Source organism: Crinia signifera, chromosome 7 (assembly GCF_055691185.1).
Source record: "Crinia signifera chromosome 7, ASM5569118v1, whole genome shotgun sequence".
Lineage (NCBI taxonomy): Eukaryota > Metazoa > Chordata > Amphibia > Anura > Myobatrachidae > Crinia > Crinia signifera.
In genome coordinates this window covers 99882656-99899767 of record NC_139223.1, presented here as the reverse complement: position 1 = coordinate 99899767, position 17112 = coordinate 99882656, and the positions used below count along the sequence as shown (strand labels likewise).

At 42.7% G+C, this 17112-nt stretch overlaps 1 protein-coding gene across 7 annotated transcripts in view; it reads right to left on the bottom strand.

The window, feature by feature from the left end:
* LOC146020418 (coiled-coil domain-containing protein 14-like) overlaps positions 1–17112 on the bottom strand; it is a 135475-nt gene that overhangs the window by 43844 nt on the left and 74519 nt on the right. For all 7 annotated transcript variants that reach the window (XM_083153533.1, XM_083153539.1, XM_083153538.1 and 4 more), the window contains one exon: positions 6083–6156. In XM_083153533.1, coding sequence (XP_083009659.1) covers positions 6083–6156 — 74 coding nt within the window. The remainder of the gene's footprint in view (positions 1–6082; positions 6157–17112) is intronic.

Below are 17112 nucleotides of genomic sequence, written 5' to 3'. Positions count from 1 at the left end.
GTGTAATGAAATAAATGTATTTGTACTTTATTATCACATTTGTGTTTGGTAATCATTCAGACTAACCAAAGCGCTGTATACCCTTTCTTTTGTCTATTCATTTTACGGGGAGCCTTACACACTCCCATATACAGCAGCTTTAACTGGTTTCGAGGTTCACCTTTTCCTCTCTTTTCCTTACATGATGAGACTTGGGAATTGGCACTCGCTGGCCTTAGTCTCTCATTAACTGTCAGGTTCTAGCAGATCCAGTTTTTTATATTATATAGGATTTACTACACACCAGACAAACTGTATCGCTTGGGTAAAATTCCTGCTCCGGTGTGCCCTAAGTGTGGTACATCCGATGGCAACTTTTGGCATTTAATCTGGTCATGCCCTCATATAGCGGTTTTCTGGACGGGAGTCATTGACATTATTCTTAACACAGGTATCCCAAGAGACATTCTTCACAAGCGGTATGCCTACTAGCTGCTTTGGAGGAGGATTCTTTAGATCTTCCGACCTGATGCTATGTGATAAATGTATGCACCTTAGCCAAGGTGTGCATTGCCAGAACGTGGCTTGCCAAAACTTTCCCTACCAATCTTGGCTTAGGCTGGTTAACGACACTATTCCCCATGAGAAATACATATGTAGCCAGGAAAGCCAGCCATAAGTTTCTGGCTGTCTGCTCCAGGTGGCTCGACTCGCAATATGGGAGCCCAGATAATACATAAGTACCACAGTTTCTTATATAGCACATACATATTCCGCAGCGCTTTACAGAGAATATTTGACCATTCACATCAGTCCCTGCCACAGTGGAGCTTACAATCTATATTCCCTACCACATGTACACGCCCACTGACATTCTACGGTTAATTTTGTTGGAAGCCATTTAACCTACCAGTATATATTTTTGGATTGTGGGAGGAAACCGGAGTACCCGGAGTAAACCCACGCAAGCAAGAGGAGAATATACAAACTCCGCACAGTTAGGGCCATGGTGGTGATCGAACCCATGACCTTAGCGCTGTGAGGCAGTAATGCTAACCATTACACCCTCCGTGCTGCTCTTATACATTTATATACCTGTGCTCTTGATGTGAATCCTTTGTACATCCATTATGCTCATCTATTGTCCCTCACTGAATGTTATATATTTGACCAATATGTTAGCATGTGATATAACATGATTTGATAATGAGTGCACTCGAGCACCTTCTTGCTTTTCCTTGTTTCTTTTTATTTTTGTTGGGTTCGTGTTTCATTGTATACTTTACTAAATTTACAATAAAAACTATTGCATTTAAAAAAATTAGCACTTTTGCGCATGCGGCATTGAGTGCACACGTCCCGACCCCTTAAATTATATAAATAATCATAATATACATGCACCCCATCTTTGTAGCAGGTTGCCATATCTGGCCCTAGTCACCCTGCCGGCTGCTATAAAGACCGGGGAAAGAGTCTACAGTCAGACGGCAGGGTCACCCTGGACAGATACGGCAATCTGCTATAAAGATGGGGTGCGCGACTACACTCAGTGTGCCGTATCTGTCCCTAGTCACCCTGCCGGCTGACACGTACCCCGTCTTTATAGTGGTTTTCAAATACAGCGGCAAAAGCCAGTTTTGTGATGTGAGAGCAATACATGGCTCCTTGTAGGCATGTTGTTTGTGCCACTGAACACGTGCATGGGCAGGACATTTGAGCGCTATTAACCAATCACACAGTTTTCTCTGCATGCGTGCAACAGGTTTTCTATGCTTGCGACACAAAAGAATCTTCATTCTGTTGGAATATGTGGACGTAAACAGCAGAATACACACTCTTCCTTTCATGCTTTTACTTTGGTGAGTACTCAACCACAGTTATGACAAATGCTGTATCGATGTATTGTGTGTATCATGAATGTAATGTCCATTATGTTTTATTTTTGAACAGACATTTCGAGAATGACAGAGAAGAACGTGGAGTTCATGAAGGAGTTTATTGAGGCCTACAGAGACCAGAATTGTCTCTGGAATAGTAAATCCAGAGACTATTCCAACTGGCAGAAGAGAGCTGTCACGCTGGAGAGTCAGCCTCCCTTATTACCCCACGGCGAACATCGAATGGGTGCGGACAAGTATTGCCAACATGAGGACCGTGTTCAAAAAGGAGCTGAACAAGGTAGAGGGATCCAAAAAATCAGGGGCCGGTACGGACCAAGTGTATGTGGCCCAGGCTGTGGTACTACGATCTGCTGGCATTTACAGTGGACGAAGAGCTGCCAAGGTACTCCATTGGCAATTCGGCTGCGGCCCAGGCTGCCCCATGCTCCACACCTCAGAACCCTGAACCTGCTGAGGAAACCCTCTCTGGCACAGTAAGTACACAGATTACACATATTTGAAATATTTATTGAAAATGAAGATAAGAAAGTACAGTACAAAGGTAGCATGTCAAAGCAATTTTTAGCAGATCAGGTCATCCTGACAATCCACTGCGCCTACACCATTAAAGTACTGCAAGTACTCTTCTCTGGTCAATTTTGCACGCATAGTAGCATTTCTCGTGTTTAGATTGGTCTCCAAACATGTCAATCCTACTGGCTTCTCAACAGTTTCACTGTCATCCATGGTTGAAACATTGGGGTGTGCAGACAGTGTTTTTCTGCGTAGATAGTTGTGCAGCACACAAAAGGCCATAACTACCTTGTCTATTTTATCTAGCCGCAGATTTATGGCACTATGAAAAATCCTAAACTTATTGCTAAGTATGCCAAATGTATTTTCAACCACTCGCCTAGCTCTTGACAGGCGGTAGTTGACAATTCTACGTTCTCTGTTAAGGGAGATTTGGGGGTAGGGTTTCAAAACATTGGTGTGCAAGGCAAAGGCCTCGTCAGCCACAAAAAAAAAATTCATACCATGCACATACTGTGTCCGCTCTGGTAAATTAAGTCCATTATTTTTAAGTTTGTCATGGAACATGGTCTTTTCCAAAGCCCCACCATCAGACACCCTGCCATTTTTGCCAATGTCCACAAACATAAATTCATATTTGGCATTGGCAATAGCCATTAAAACAATGCTAAAGAAGCCTTTATAATTATAGAAAAAAGAGCCACTATTAGCATGATTCGGATATGCTTTCCATCGATGGCGTTACCGCAATTGGGGAAATTCCAAAGATCCTTGAAATCTTGGGCAATAGCTTGCCACTCCTCAGTAGTAGTAGGGAACTGAATCAGTGATTTTGTTGTTACATTATGTTTTACAGCCTTCTCTATTTGCGGAAGAGCAGTGTTCCCCAACACTGGATGTGCCCTCACGGCTGCCTTCACCCCTCCTCTGCTCTACGCCTACACCCACAACCAGCACTCAGCAAGCCACGCAGCAGCCTGAAGGTCCACCAAGGAGAGGCCGTAAAAGGCCAAGGCAGACACCAGATACATCTGAGGTGATGACTCTCCAGATTCTGGAGTCTACCAATCGGCTCTGGATGAAGATGAACAGGACCACGTGGGGAACAACGTTGCAAAAAAACTGCGGAAACTAGATCCTGCAACAAGGGCAGAGGCTGAAAGGATCATCAATGACACCCTGTACCGGGCCAGAGTCAGGACCCTTTCCCGACAAACCCGGCTCACAGATAACCCCCCTATGCCATTCCAACCCATCAACCCTGCCCCAGTACCACACCACCAAATGTACCAGCCAGGTCATTATCCCCAGTACCACACTTCAGGACAACCATGGCAGCAACATGGAACCATCGAAACACCATCTCCCTCCCAAGCTTGGATGATGGCATCACAGGTCTCAGGTATTATTAGTCCCAGAGCTTGAGAGGATATAGTGGTGCTGTACCTGTATCTGCAAGGTCCTCCCAGTAGCCAGGAAACGTAGCGTTGCCACCAGTCTCTGCTCAGCTGAATTAGAACACTTATTTCAGGAGGCCTTTTTGGATCAAAGGGGTGACTAGTGCCAGCAGCTCCATGAAGGTAGGGGTCATCCATACGTAGATAATTCCAGAAGTCATCAGGGTTTTTCTCCCGTATCTCCTGTACCAATGGCATATGGGAGAAGGTGTCTCGCCGCAGAAGCCAGTCTCTGGTCCAGCAGCTGCAATTCTTGCTCCTCTTTTTTTTTTTTATAGACTGCAATGTTGTGGCCATAGCAGCAAGAATGCAAGCACAAACCTTTTTTTCCTCAAGCTCATGATAAAAGTGGTAGAAAACAAATGTAACAAACAAACGTACGTGTTCTCTGCACAGCCAGCACTGATTTTGATTAGGTTCTGTGCTCACGCCTCTGTTTTTTTTATATCTATCATGTCAAAAGCCCAAATCGAGAGAGTGTGTACGGTGGTACAATCGTTATCTTGCGACTGTTTGGACGGGAGTACATCGGACATCGGAAGCAAAATTGTACAGGTGTGTACGCGCGTATCGGCTGTTATTTGTGGACGGTCCGACGCGTCTATGGTCGATCGAACGGTCGCAAGAAAACAGGTATTGTATAGGATTGTACCCAGCTTTAGTCTTTGGAAAATTATTTCTCAGCACCTCTGAATTGGTCAAAGGCGGATCTGGAATTATGGCACTAGTGGAGCAATAAAAACATCCCAAAACCACCAGTTTCATACCAAATCCTTGAATAGGCTTCTCTTTGTCAAGAAGACATCTATTGATCTTGGTAAAATAACAAATTGACCATCCCCCATAGAATGCCGCTATGCACAGTCCAAACTCAAAAGGACCACTGACATGGTCTTAAAATAGTTTTTTGGCCAGTTTGCCTTTAGTAAATGAAAAGAATGTACACTACCACATGTACATAAATTCAAAACATTTATTATACAAGGAAATCAATGAGAGCTCTCATAAAAACATATATAGTGATGTTAAAACAAGATATAAAAACAATCATACAGAGGCTCTCTGAAGGTAGCTCCACAGTGTAAGCATCAGCACATATATAGTTACCAGAGGGAGACGGGGGGCACGTGTAATCTCCTTGGTGATTATACTGTATAGATATGTCCCAATCCGGAGTAAATGCCCAGTAGTCCAGGAATCAATGTAAAGGTGGTTTTAGGCAGTCCTTATGGTATATGAATACCAGGCTTGTTTTTGCAATGGCTGCTTGAAAGAGAAGGTCCTGGAAGGTGGTGAACTGGTCCGGAGATAAAGTGCAAGGTTTGTAGTGCAGTCTTGGCTGGTGCAAACAGGCAATAAAGTGCAGTGGAGTAGTATATAGGCTGCTCAACGCGTTTCGACGCTAGCTTGCGTCTTCATCAGGAGCTACCCCAGCTCCTGATGAAGACGCAAGCTAGCGTCGAAACGCGTTGTGAAGCCTATATACTACTCCACTGCACTTTATTGCCTGTTTGCACCAGCCAAGACTGCACTACAAACCTTGCACTTTATTTCCGGACCAGTTCACCACCTTCCAGGACCTTCTCTTTCAAGCAGCCATTGCAAAAACAAGCCTGGTATTCATATACCATAAGGACTGCCTAAAACCACCTTTACATTGATTCCTGGACTACTGGGCATTTACTCCGGATTGGGACATATCTATACAGTATAATCACCAAGGAGATTACACGTGCCCCCCGTCTCCCTCTGGTAACTATATATGTGCTGATGCTTACACTGTGGAGCTACCTTCAGAGAGCCTCTGTATGATTGTTTTTATATCTTGTTTTAACATCACTATATATGTTTTTATGAGAGCTCTCATTGATTTCCTTGTATAATAAATGTTTTGAATTTATGTACATGTGGTAGTGTACATTCTTTTCAGTTAAACCTAGCGCTGTACCCCCCTCCTTTTTTTTTGCCTATATATTAATATTGGGAGACCTACACACTCCCTGTACAGCAGCTTTGGTTGTGCCTTGGTTCTATCCTCCTTTGTTCTTCTTGCCTTTAGTAAATGTCTGGTTTGTCAAAAAAGTCAAGACAGGGCAAAACGACCAAAAATACCAAACCACTTTTAGTAAGTCTACCCCATAATTGTTTATTTCTAGGGGATTTTCTTTCGTAACTAACAGAAAAAAAGTTATGTGTATGCAAAAATTACATTACAACTCTATAATAACTCACATTTGTAGTTCTGCTCATCAGATCTTGTTACCCTCTCCCGATCTTGCAGCTGCTGGTTTAAAATTCGTAATCGCCTGAAAATTGTTACATGAAATAAAGTCACTGGCGCAAGAGTTTAGGTACTACACTTTATCATTACTCAAGTCCCATGTAAAATTATAATAATAATAATGTATACATGGTGTCCAAATATATCTATTCTTCATGCGCTGCAGGTCGCATTACACATAAGTTACAATGGTAATATTTGATGCTAATAGGACGCACAAGCAGCTTGCCTATATTCTGTCTGTGACTGAGGTCTGCATACAAAATTCTGTTAGTGTTTTACTGTAAACACTAATGTAGAATGGGGGGAGTGGCCTGACTGCCTAGAAGCAGGACGTGTCTGCTGGCTCTCCCGCCCGATATCCTGCATATCTCTCCTGTACAGGCTACAATACCCCCTATTGCAGACAAGAAGAGGTCGGTGAAGTTCCTACTATACCTGTGGCTGTGACTCGGTGTCATCTCCCTCCAGTCATTTTGCGTCTGTGGCCGGGTGCTCTCTCCGGCGGGGTGCTTGGGGCTGCTCTGCCACACTGACATAAACTGTGGTCGGCGTCTGGGCTTCCCTGCGCTTATCAGACGGGGCTGTGATTCAATCCTCCAGACTGCATAAAGGTGACTACGAGTCTGACTTCTCCTGGCTGCTTGCCGGCCCTGTACCACTGAATTTGGGTGCCTGGAGAAATATCACGGCCATCTTGGGAACTCCTGACTGCTAATTCTCCATGTGGTGAGCGTAGGGCACCTGCTGTGGTGCTTGCTACTTGAAATTCTACTTGCAGAACAGGACCCTGTACTCCAGCTATTGCTGACCACACTTTATGGTTGATAGTGAGCTGCTGCTCTTATTATACTACTGCTCTTCCTCCTGGTGATTGTCTCTGATTTTGATACTGTAACGCAGCACTATATACTGCACTAGATCGACTATGGCTGTCTCCCAAATACTACAGTTAATTCAGGACTCTACTTACAGGCTCTCACACAAGATAGACCTACTCTGTGATGATTTAACCTTTGCTGCATCTACTCCTGCACAGAAAACTAAAGATGCTGCTATTACCATGTATATTTACTATAAACATGACACTATTATATATCCGGAAAACTTGCTGGTGAATGCTTCTTCCTATACATGTGGAGCTGTGGAGTCTGCAGACACCATGTTTAGTCACTACAACCATGTCTGTAATATATATCCGGGAAATTTTTGGAGGTGCCCGATGCTGGCGACGAGAACGTTGCACTCCCTTGTCTGAATTCTGATACTCCTGTTAATACTGTCACATATGTTGCCTATGAGACCAGCTACAATATGGAATGGATACGCTTTATGGCTGCACAAATCTTGCGAGCTCCCAGCTACCGTATTCTCAAAATGTATGACATGGATGCTTTGCTCTCAACACCATCACTGTTACTATTGCTGGCTACAGGGATATTCCAAAATCCTGTACTTGTGGGTCCTAATGCGATGTATCCCACGCTACTGAGGTGTTAGACCAGTCATATGATATTGCGGTTTTGGGGGCTCTGAGCTGGCCGGACTGAAACTACTATGCACCCATTTTGCGCCACGGTCCTGTCCACAAAAGTTTTAAGCTTACCGGACTGATGCTATACCCTTTTTGTCTGCTGCAAATGTGTTACCCATATGGACGATAGCCTGTATTTGGGTGGGATCTCAATATCCTGCCTTATTTGTTTTGAGCGACTGTACTGCGGCATTTGATATATTATGCTGGATTATTTTGGGCTGGGACTGTCACCCTACCTAGGCACTGTTGAAATATACGGGGTTGGCCGGACTAATAATTCAACTTATTCTATTACTTTGGAAGTTTTTTTTCCAATCCTTCTGTTTTCTGTTAAAAATCTACCTTTCCTCTACTAATTTGACCTAATACGGAATATTCTGTGAATATCCAATTGTACATCCTCATGGTGGGAGAGCCAGCTACACCCTAGTCAAAGGTCATTAGTATTTTGTCCCCATAGGTGGGTGGGTATGGGGATCCTGTAGTTTTTGTAGCTTTTGTAGTTAGTGGGGGAGGGGGTTAGGTTTAGGGTTCCAGGTATACCTAAAGTTGGGGATAGGTCATACAGGGTGTGGGGGGGGGGGGGTTTCTAGGGAGGGTTGTTTTGGGAGGTTAGGGTTTCTTTTCTAGGAGGGAAGCCAATAGTGTTACCATACGCTAGTGTGATTTATCTACTTGATTAACCATATATGGGCTTGTGATATTTAACTAATCCTATAGGGCAGGCATGTCCAGAGAAGGGAGGGGGCAGAGTGGGGGACATACAGTGAAGGAGGGTCAGGCTGGGGGACATACAGTGAATGAAGGCAGTGATGGCCATTCAGAGAAGGGGGAGCAGGGGCAGGCTGGGGGACATACAGTGAATGGGGTAATACAGTGAAGGAGGGTCAGGGATACGCTTTATGGCTGCACAAATCTTGCGAGCTCCCAGCTACCGTATTCTCAAAATGTATGACATGGATGCTTTGCTCTCAACACCATCACTGTTACTATTGCTGGCTACAGGGATATTCCAAAATCCTGTACTTGTGGGTCCTAATGCGATGTATCCCACGCTACTGAGGTGTTGGTCCAGTCATATGATATTGCGATTTTTGGGGGCTCTGAGCTGGCCGGACTGCAACTACTATGCACCCATTTTGTGCCACGGTCCTGTCCACAAAAGTTTTAAGCTTACCGGACTGATGCTATACCCTTTTTGTCTGCTGCAAATGTGTTGCCCATATGGACGATAGTTTGTATTCGGGTGGGATCTCAATATCCTGCCTTATTTGTTTTGAGCGACTGTACTGTGGCATTTGATATATTATGCTGGATTATTTTGGGCTGGGACTGTCACCCTTAAGTGCAAAGAAAGATATATATAAACCCTTCTACCAGCGCTAGGTAATGTGAGGGAGTGATTATACTTCCCTATGGTATGGGTCCACAGTAGCTTCTGATATAAAACAATATCTCCTTGGATCCTTATATCATCACCAGGGTAATTTCCACATGTAAAACAATTATGTACAATATCATCGCATAAATTGTATTTTAATAAGGATCAACAAGTAAAAACATCAGAAGTGAATAAAAACATCAAGGCAAGTAAACAATGGCACACAAATAAAGTGACTCTGTGCAGCAGCTATGAAAGGGGTAGTTACCAGATGTAAATGAACTGTGTTGCAAATACAGTTCAAACAGGCATGGGTATAACCAGTATGGGTCCCGGGTCTCCTGCAGGTAAGTGCCTTCCACGGTCCGCACACAGCCGCTCTCACGACGCGTTTCGGATCCGCCTGGATCCTTTTTCAAGGTGTAATTTGAGTGCCTGTAGATTCCAATATTTATAGTGTAAGCCACCAATAATGAAAGAAACAAGTGGGCTTTCATTACCAACTTTAATGCCCAACACAAAAAAATTGAAGGTGTCATAAGAAAACATTGGCACCTGCTAAAGAAAGATCCAGTGGTGGGGAAAGATTTACCCAACAATCCAGCCTTCATCTATAGGAAGGCCCCCAATCTAGGTGACAAGCTGACCCGCAGCTTACACCCAGCAAACAATTTACGTAGGGGCATTAGAACCAGGGGTTTCCACAGGTGCGGGTCCTGTAAGGCCTGTATAAACATTAAAGGAGATAAAAAAGTGGAAACCCTTACCATAAATGGAAGGGAACATAAAATCCAGGAATTTATTACATGTAACGTCAAAAACATTGTTTATGCCATTGGGTGCACTTGCAATTTGTATTATATAGGCAGGACATCACGTCCTTTCAAAGTGCGCATGGGTGAACACATCAGAAACATCCAGAAAGGAGTGGAAACCCACTCCTTGTCCCAGCACTTTAAAATTCACCATGCCTGCTCCATTAATCATATTAATTTATTTATGGGCATCAAATACATTGAGGGCAATTCCCGCAGGCGTGATCTCAGCACTCAGCTTGCAAAAGCTGAGATGCAAATGATTTATGATTTTAATACCCTGAAACCCAATGGCATAAATGCGGATTTTGAACTCAAATGGTTTTTATAATATGTACTTTTATCATTCACTTTAACCGTTATTTATATATTTGTAATTTTATCTGTCATTTATATATTGTCTTCTCTCCCATTACACATGTGATTCATAATGGACTTTTGAATGGACATTAACTGTCATCTAAATGACAATACGTTACATAACATGGCTCCCATAGAGTCACATGATCGGACTCCAACATAGAAATTAACAGCGCCCATCAAGACATAAAGACCGGAACTATATGGAGCGGGTAGTACACCTGAGCTGCTAACCTCCGGCTATACCGGAAATGACGCGAATCGCATCACCGGAAGTGACGTCGCGGCTGATCGCGGACCCGGAAGTCCGGTAATCGGCGTATAGCCGCGGCGCAATGGAACTTGATTGGGACTTACACTATAAATATTGGAATCTACAGGCACTCAAATTACACCTTGAAAGAGGATCCAGGCGGATCCGAAACGCGTCGGTGAGAGCGGCTGTGTGCGGACCGTGGAAGGCACTTACCTGCAGGCCTGGAGACTGTATGAGACCCGGGACTCATACTGGTTATACCCATGCCTGTTTGAACTGTATTTGCAACACAGGTCATTTACATCTGGTAACTACCCCTTTCATAGCTTCTGCACAGAGTCACTTTATTTGTGTGCCATTGTTTACTTGCCTTGATGTTTTTATTCACTTCTGATGTTTTTACTTGTTGATCCTTATTAAAATACAATTTATGCGATGATATTGTACATAATTGTTTTACATGTGGAAATTACCCTGGTGATGATATAAGGATCCAAGGAGATATTGTTTTATATCAGAAGCTACTGTGGAACCATACCATAGGGAAGTATAATCACTCCCTCACATTACCTAGCGCTGGTAGAAGGGTTTATATCTATCTTTCTTTGCACTTCTTGGTCTTTCTGGGATACTGAAGAAAATCCCATTTTGATATTTACTCTTTCTGGCTGCTTAGAGGTTGCGCACTGTGGTACACACTATCCTCTGTGAATATTGGGACTGTCACCCTACCTAGGCACTGTTGAAATATACAAGGTTGGCCGGTCTGATAATTCAACTTATTCTATTACTTTGGAAGTTTTTTTTCCAATCCTTCTGTTTGCTGTTAAAAATCTACCTTTCCTCTACTAATTTGACCTTATACGGAATATTCTGTGAAGATCCAATTATACATCCTCATGGTGGGAGAGCCAGCTACACCCTAGTCAAAGGTCATTAGTATTTTGTCCCCATAGGTGGGTGGGTGGATATGGGGATCCTGTAGTTTTTGTAGTTAGTGGGGGGAGGGGGGTTATGTTTAGGGCTCCAGGTATACCTAAAGTTGGGGATAGGTCATACAGGGTGGGGGGGGAGGTTTCTAGGGAGGGTTGTTTTAGGAGGTTAGGGATTTTTTTTACCATAAAAAAGTAGATAAATTACATTACCATACGCTTATGTAATTTATCTACTTGTTTAACCATATCTGGGTTTGTGATATTTAACTAATCCCATAGGGCAGGCATGTCCAAAGTCAGGCCCGGGGGCCAATTGTGGGCCGTGCTGTTATTTCATGCGGCCCGCAGCCTCCAGCTGGAAGCGGGCAGTGCATCAGATGTGGGAAGCACAGCACAGGACACTAAAAGGTGGGGCCCCGGCAAGCGCGCCTTTACCTTGCTGTCTGCTGCAATGAGGAGATGCCGGCCGCCACAGTCAGATATGTTTGGCGTCCTACCCCTGCTGCTTCAATCGTATATCACCCTACTCCACAATCACAGTGACAGCAGTGTTTGGGGAGGGGGGAAGCAAGGGGTAAGCTTGCTCCCATAACATGCAGAGTGGAGGAGGGCAGCAGCGGGAGCCCAAGCATCTCCTGTCCTTGCAATGCCTGTTTTGCCTCTCTTTCCTCTGGTTCACACAAGGGGCTGGGAAACATACAGAGAAGGGAGGGGGCAGAGTGGGGGACATACAGTGAAGGAGGGTCAGTCTGGGGGACATACAGTGAATGAAGGAAGTGATGGCCATTCAGAGAAGGGGGAGCAGGCTGGGGGACAGAGTGAATGGGTGCAGAGTGGGGAAAATATAGTGAATGGGGACATACAGTGAAGGAGGGGCAGGCTGGGGACATACAGTGAATAGGTCTATTCTGATGTGATTAAGGATTCAAAGAATGTCAGGCTGAATGGTCGGCCCCCCACATTTTCACCACACCAAAACTGGCCCTCGTCACAAAAAGTTTGGACACCCCTGCTATAGGGTTTCTCCCATTATGTACTCCTTATATATCCATTTTACTGTACACAAATGGTGCCTTTGGGTAGCTGCCTAATTGCCTATATTGTGCTTGGAGTAATATGTATGTACCTATGTGACTATTCATACCATGTCTTTATGCATGCTCATCTGGCCTTCATGTTGACACATTATAATACATTACATTGATTGTATCCTATTTGTATACAACCTGTTTTATATGCAACACCCTTCTCCGTTGTCTGTTTCGTTTTGTATGTCTTTTTGTTAAAAAAAAACTCAATAAAAATATTGAATAAAAAAAAAAAAACACTAATGTAGAATATCGTATGAAGCTACATCCACGGTGTCACACACAATATAGGCATACGATATATGATTTTAAACTTTTTGCTTTACAAATAAGGTGCATTTCAGCTTAAAAAGAAAGCTGCATGCATGGTGAGACTAGGGGCAGTATTCAATGAAAATTTTCACTATGTGCAGCGAATCCTGTTTAGGAATCGCCGGGCTGGAGGATTCACTGCCAGCCCTCCTTCTCCCCCTATTCAACGCATCAGGGGCTCACTGCACCTGAAGAGCTTTTTCCAATCGCACAGGTAGCTGGATAGTTGTATATATTGCGTACCCCTTTATTTGATTTTATACTCTCTGAGTATTTATGTTGGGGTGTGCTGCCACTGAGACAGGAATTGAACACAATTTGAAGAGGAAAGAAAAGACTGTCATGAGTGTGGCGCACTCAAAGTAGAGAATTGTTAGTCATAAAAATTAACTTTTAATATTTATTTTTAAAATGGCGACATATAAAACACAACATACATGGGTAGAGATGGGGATAAGAGTAAAAAGGAAAAATAAAAGGAAATTTTTCCTGCTTAGTGAACCCCGCTATCCCTTAAATCACTGGTTGATCTATATCGATTGATTATAGTGCACGTTTCGTATCTTTTATTATTCTCACTATGGAGTAAGTACGTGCATGCACTAATATCACAATCCTTATTAGTTCGTGAGATATGTGAATCCCCTTGAAATTAAATCACACCTAATAGATGCGTTTTTTCAAAATCTCCTAGTGTGTATCCAGTGTTTTACAATAAATTGGATACACCCCTCATTTGTTGTGATTTTTTTAAATAGTGTTACTGCAGGTCTACACAGAAACCTCATCAACACAAGAATTGCCTTACTGTATACTGAGTGCGTTAAATCACATTAAAGACGTATGGGTTTGTAGGTTCACACAATCCTCAATTATGTCAGGTATCCACATTCAGTGGATTATTTGTGTGACCTGATGTGTCTTTGGTGGGATCATCTGGTGTGTACATATAGGGGCAAATAAATTGGTTGAGGGTAGGTGTGACAATTTATCGCTTGTTAAATGAAAAACTGTCTTGTCTCTGCAGGCCTGTGGGGGAGCATATTAGAAAAAATGAGAAGTGGTGTATAAGCGATAGTCCAACCATACATGTTATGTATATACTATAGAGCAGGGTTCATTGCGTGCAATCGCCCGCTCCTATAGATAAGGGACACACAGCACTGGTATAAGTGCTTTTTATGTTGCTGATATTGCCTAATGTATGTCAGTACAGAGCATGTATGTACTATAGAGCCAGGTTTACATAGCGCTGATATAAGTGCTTTATAGGCTGGAATTGCCTGGTGTGTGTCTATTAGTACAAATTGATACAGTGTCCTAATTGGTATGACTTTGTTGGTTTATAACACGGTGGTTTATAACAATAAATTGTTGCCAAATGTCTTCAAAAAGGATACATATATTTAGACATACTGCTTATACATTTTTCAAAGTAGAATCGCTCCTAGCAGTAAAAACTGCTATAGATTGTACCTAGAGGGTACTTGTCCCAGATGTACTGAGGGATAGTCAAGCTAAATCGCTTGGTGTGTACCCTCATACAATCTCGAATTGGATTGTTAGGTATTTATCACTTGTGTTAGGCAAATTTGTCACTCCAAAGATGACAGATATTATTTACAGGTCTGCAGTGAAGTTTTTCACAAGGTAATGCGTTTATTTCACTTGGAGTGTAACACTCTGCTAACGTAATGCATGGGGGTTGCTGCTTGTGTTACTGGTACAATCTACACCTAGGAGATGTCACATTCAGTATATACAGGTCGGAGTTAGAGGGAAAGGACACCGCAGTGGAGCCGTCACAACGCGACTCTCCCTGCCAGTGTCAAACCCCGCTCCGTGTTAGCGCTCGTCGGGTGGGACAGAGAGTGCAGCTACTGGTTCAGTATTACAGCAGGGTTGCTGGCTGCTATGCAGCAAGAAGTCTGGAGTCCGTGGTCAGGGTCTGACTCCACGGCTCCCGACCAGTACTGTCTCTAGTGCTGTCGGTACGGTGCGCAACTTTTCACAATTTACAAAATATACATTTCATGGGGAGAGGGATAGAGGGGATTTAACACACTAAGTGTGTAGGTCAACGCGCGTATCGCCGTTCAGCTTCATCAGGACCACCAGGTGTGAGTCCGGAAGCCCTTTAAATACCTGCCTCCTCATGAATATTCATGAGTTCAGGTGTGGGAGTGTTTTTGTCAGAAATTCCCTTTGGAGGGATATTTTTCATGTTAAAACTTTGTCCTTCAGCAGGATTCTTTTCATAGGAAATTCTGCTTGCTTGTGTTGGAACACATAGTTTAAATAAGCCAATAATTGGTTCAATATATGTACTTTAAAATTTTTATATAAAGAGTAACTGAATTTTACTGTTGCGCTATAACACTATGTTCTGTATGCGCACGCATATTATGTCTTGTAGTTCTTGTTTGGGATTATGTTGCAATTGTCATTAGTGTTGGGAAAGAAAGAATATATGATCATATTGATGTTCAATTGTAATATAATATATTGTGTTACATATAGAGCAATTTCTCTTATTCAGAAACAAATTGGTTTTTAATCTGGTTTTATTTTATTGTTTGAGAATATGGGATTACATTGTGCTGTTAAGTGATGTGACATACAATATAATTTGGAACTAGTCCGTGCATACTAAATATACCAAATAAATATATGGAATAAAGTAGGGTGAGAGGGAGTGTGGATGTGGTACGATGTTAGATGATTTGATCGATTAATAATTGTTATAAGTAAATTGTGATGAAAGTGGCAAAATAAAATAAAAGTGAAGAAAACAGCAAACAGAAAAATTGGTGATAAAAGTGAAGTGATAGCGTATATGGTAGTGTTCAGGTATGTGATAATAATAGTGCAGGGATCAGTAATGATCATGAGTGAGGAAAAACCATTGGTTGGGACTTGATTTCCCTATATTCTCATAGTTTCTATATATTTCGTTAACTTCAAAAAAGGGGGTAAATATTCTTTTGATCACATAATTTCTTTCCAAACCAATGGACTGGTTATTGTTCATATTTGTGTTTATAGGGATACGGGGAGCAGAGAGGGAAGGAGGAGCAATCGACAAAAAGTATGAGACTTTTTCTTCGTGTCACTTGAAGGACTGATGATGTCTGTGTCTCATAAAAATACTGAATAATTGTTCTCCTCATTTAGACCATTCGGAGACATGGTATTCATTAGGAAAATAAGTCGGGTTTCCTGTTTGAGGAGTTCTTTATCCCAATCTCCCCTCCTTATCCCCATTTCCACTCGGATCATTCCATAAACTTTTAGACCTTTTGTGTTGCCTTGATGGCATCTTGCGAAATGTTTCGCTACTGGCGTCAGAGTTTTGAAATTCGCCTGGTCTCTTGCAGCGTTTTTTATACTGAGGAGGTGCTCGGATATCCGGGTTTTTAGGGGTCTTCTTGTTTTTCCAATATAATGCTTTTTGCAGGGGCATTCGATGTTATAGATCACCCCTGCTGTGTCGCATGTAATATATTTTTGGATTTTCCATTTCTTGTTGTATCTGTCAGTGTAAGATTCTTGTGGATTCATGTAGGTACATATTTTACAAGTTCCACATTTGAAGGAGCCCTGCTTCTTGATGGTTACTTTGGTTTCCTTCTCAAGGTGGCTGTGGACAAGGAGGTCCCTAAGATTAGCACTTCTCCTCCAACTGATATCCACCTTGTTTCCAAGGATTTCTTCCAAATCCTTGTCCGTTTTAAGGATGTTGATGTGTTTATCCAAGGCTCTCTGAATCTCTTGCCACTCGTTACAGAACGTGCCTATAAATCTGATCTTTTCTTGTTGATTTATTGGTTTAGTTTTTGGTACAAGGAGTTTTTCTCTATCATATGTATCCACCTCTTTTCTTGCTTTCCGTGTGGCTCTCTTGCTGTAGCCTCTGTTTCTCAACCTCTGGTCCAATTCATCAGCCCTGTCACTGTAGATGGCTGGGTCAGAGCAATTACGCTTTGTTCTTAAAAATTCCCCTTTTGGGAGACCTCTGATCACCGGAGGGAAGTGTGAGCTCTCACAGTGAAGCAGTGAATTAGTCGCTGTGTTTTTGCGAAAAATGTCCGTGGCGATTGTTCCATTGGGTTCCACAGAAATCCGAAGGTCCAGATATTCCACTTGTTGTTGACTCATGTGGAAGGTTAATTTTAGGTTGAGGTCCTAATAAGGATTGTGATATTAGTGCATGCACGTACTTACTCCATAGTGAGAATAATAAAAGATACGAAACGTGCACTATAATCAATCGATATAGATCAACCAGTGATTTAAG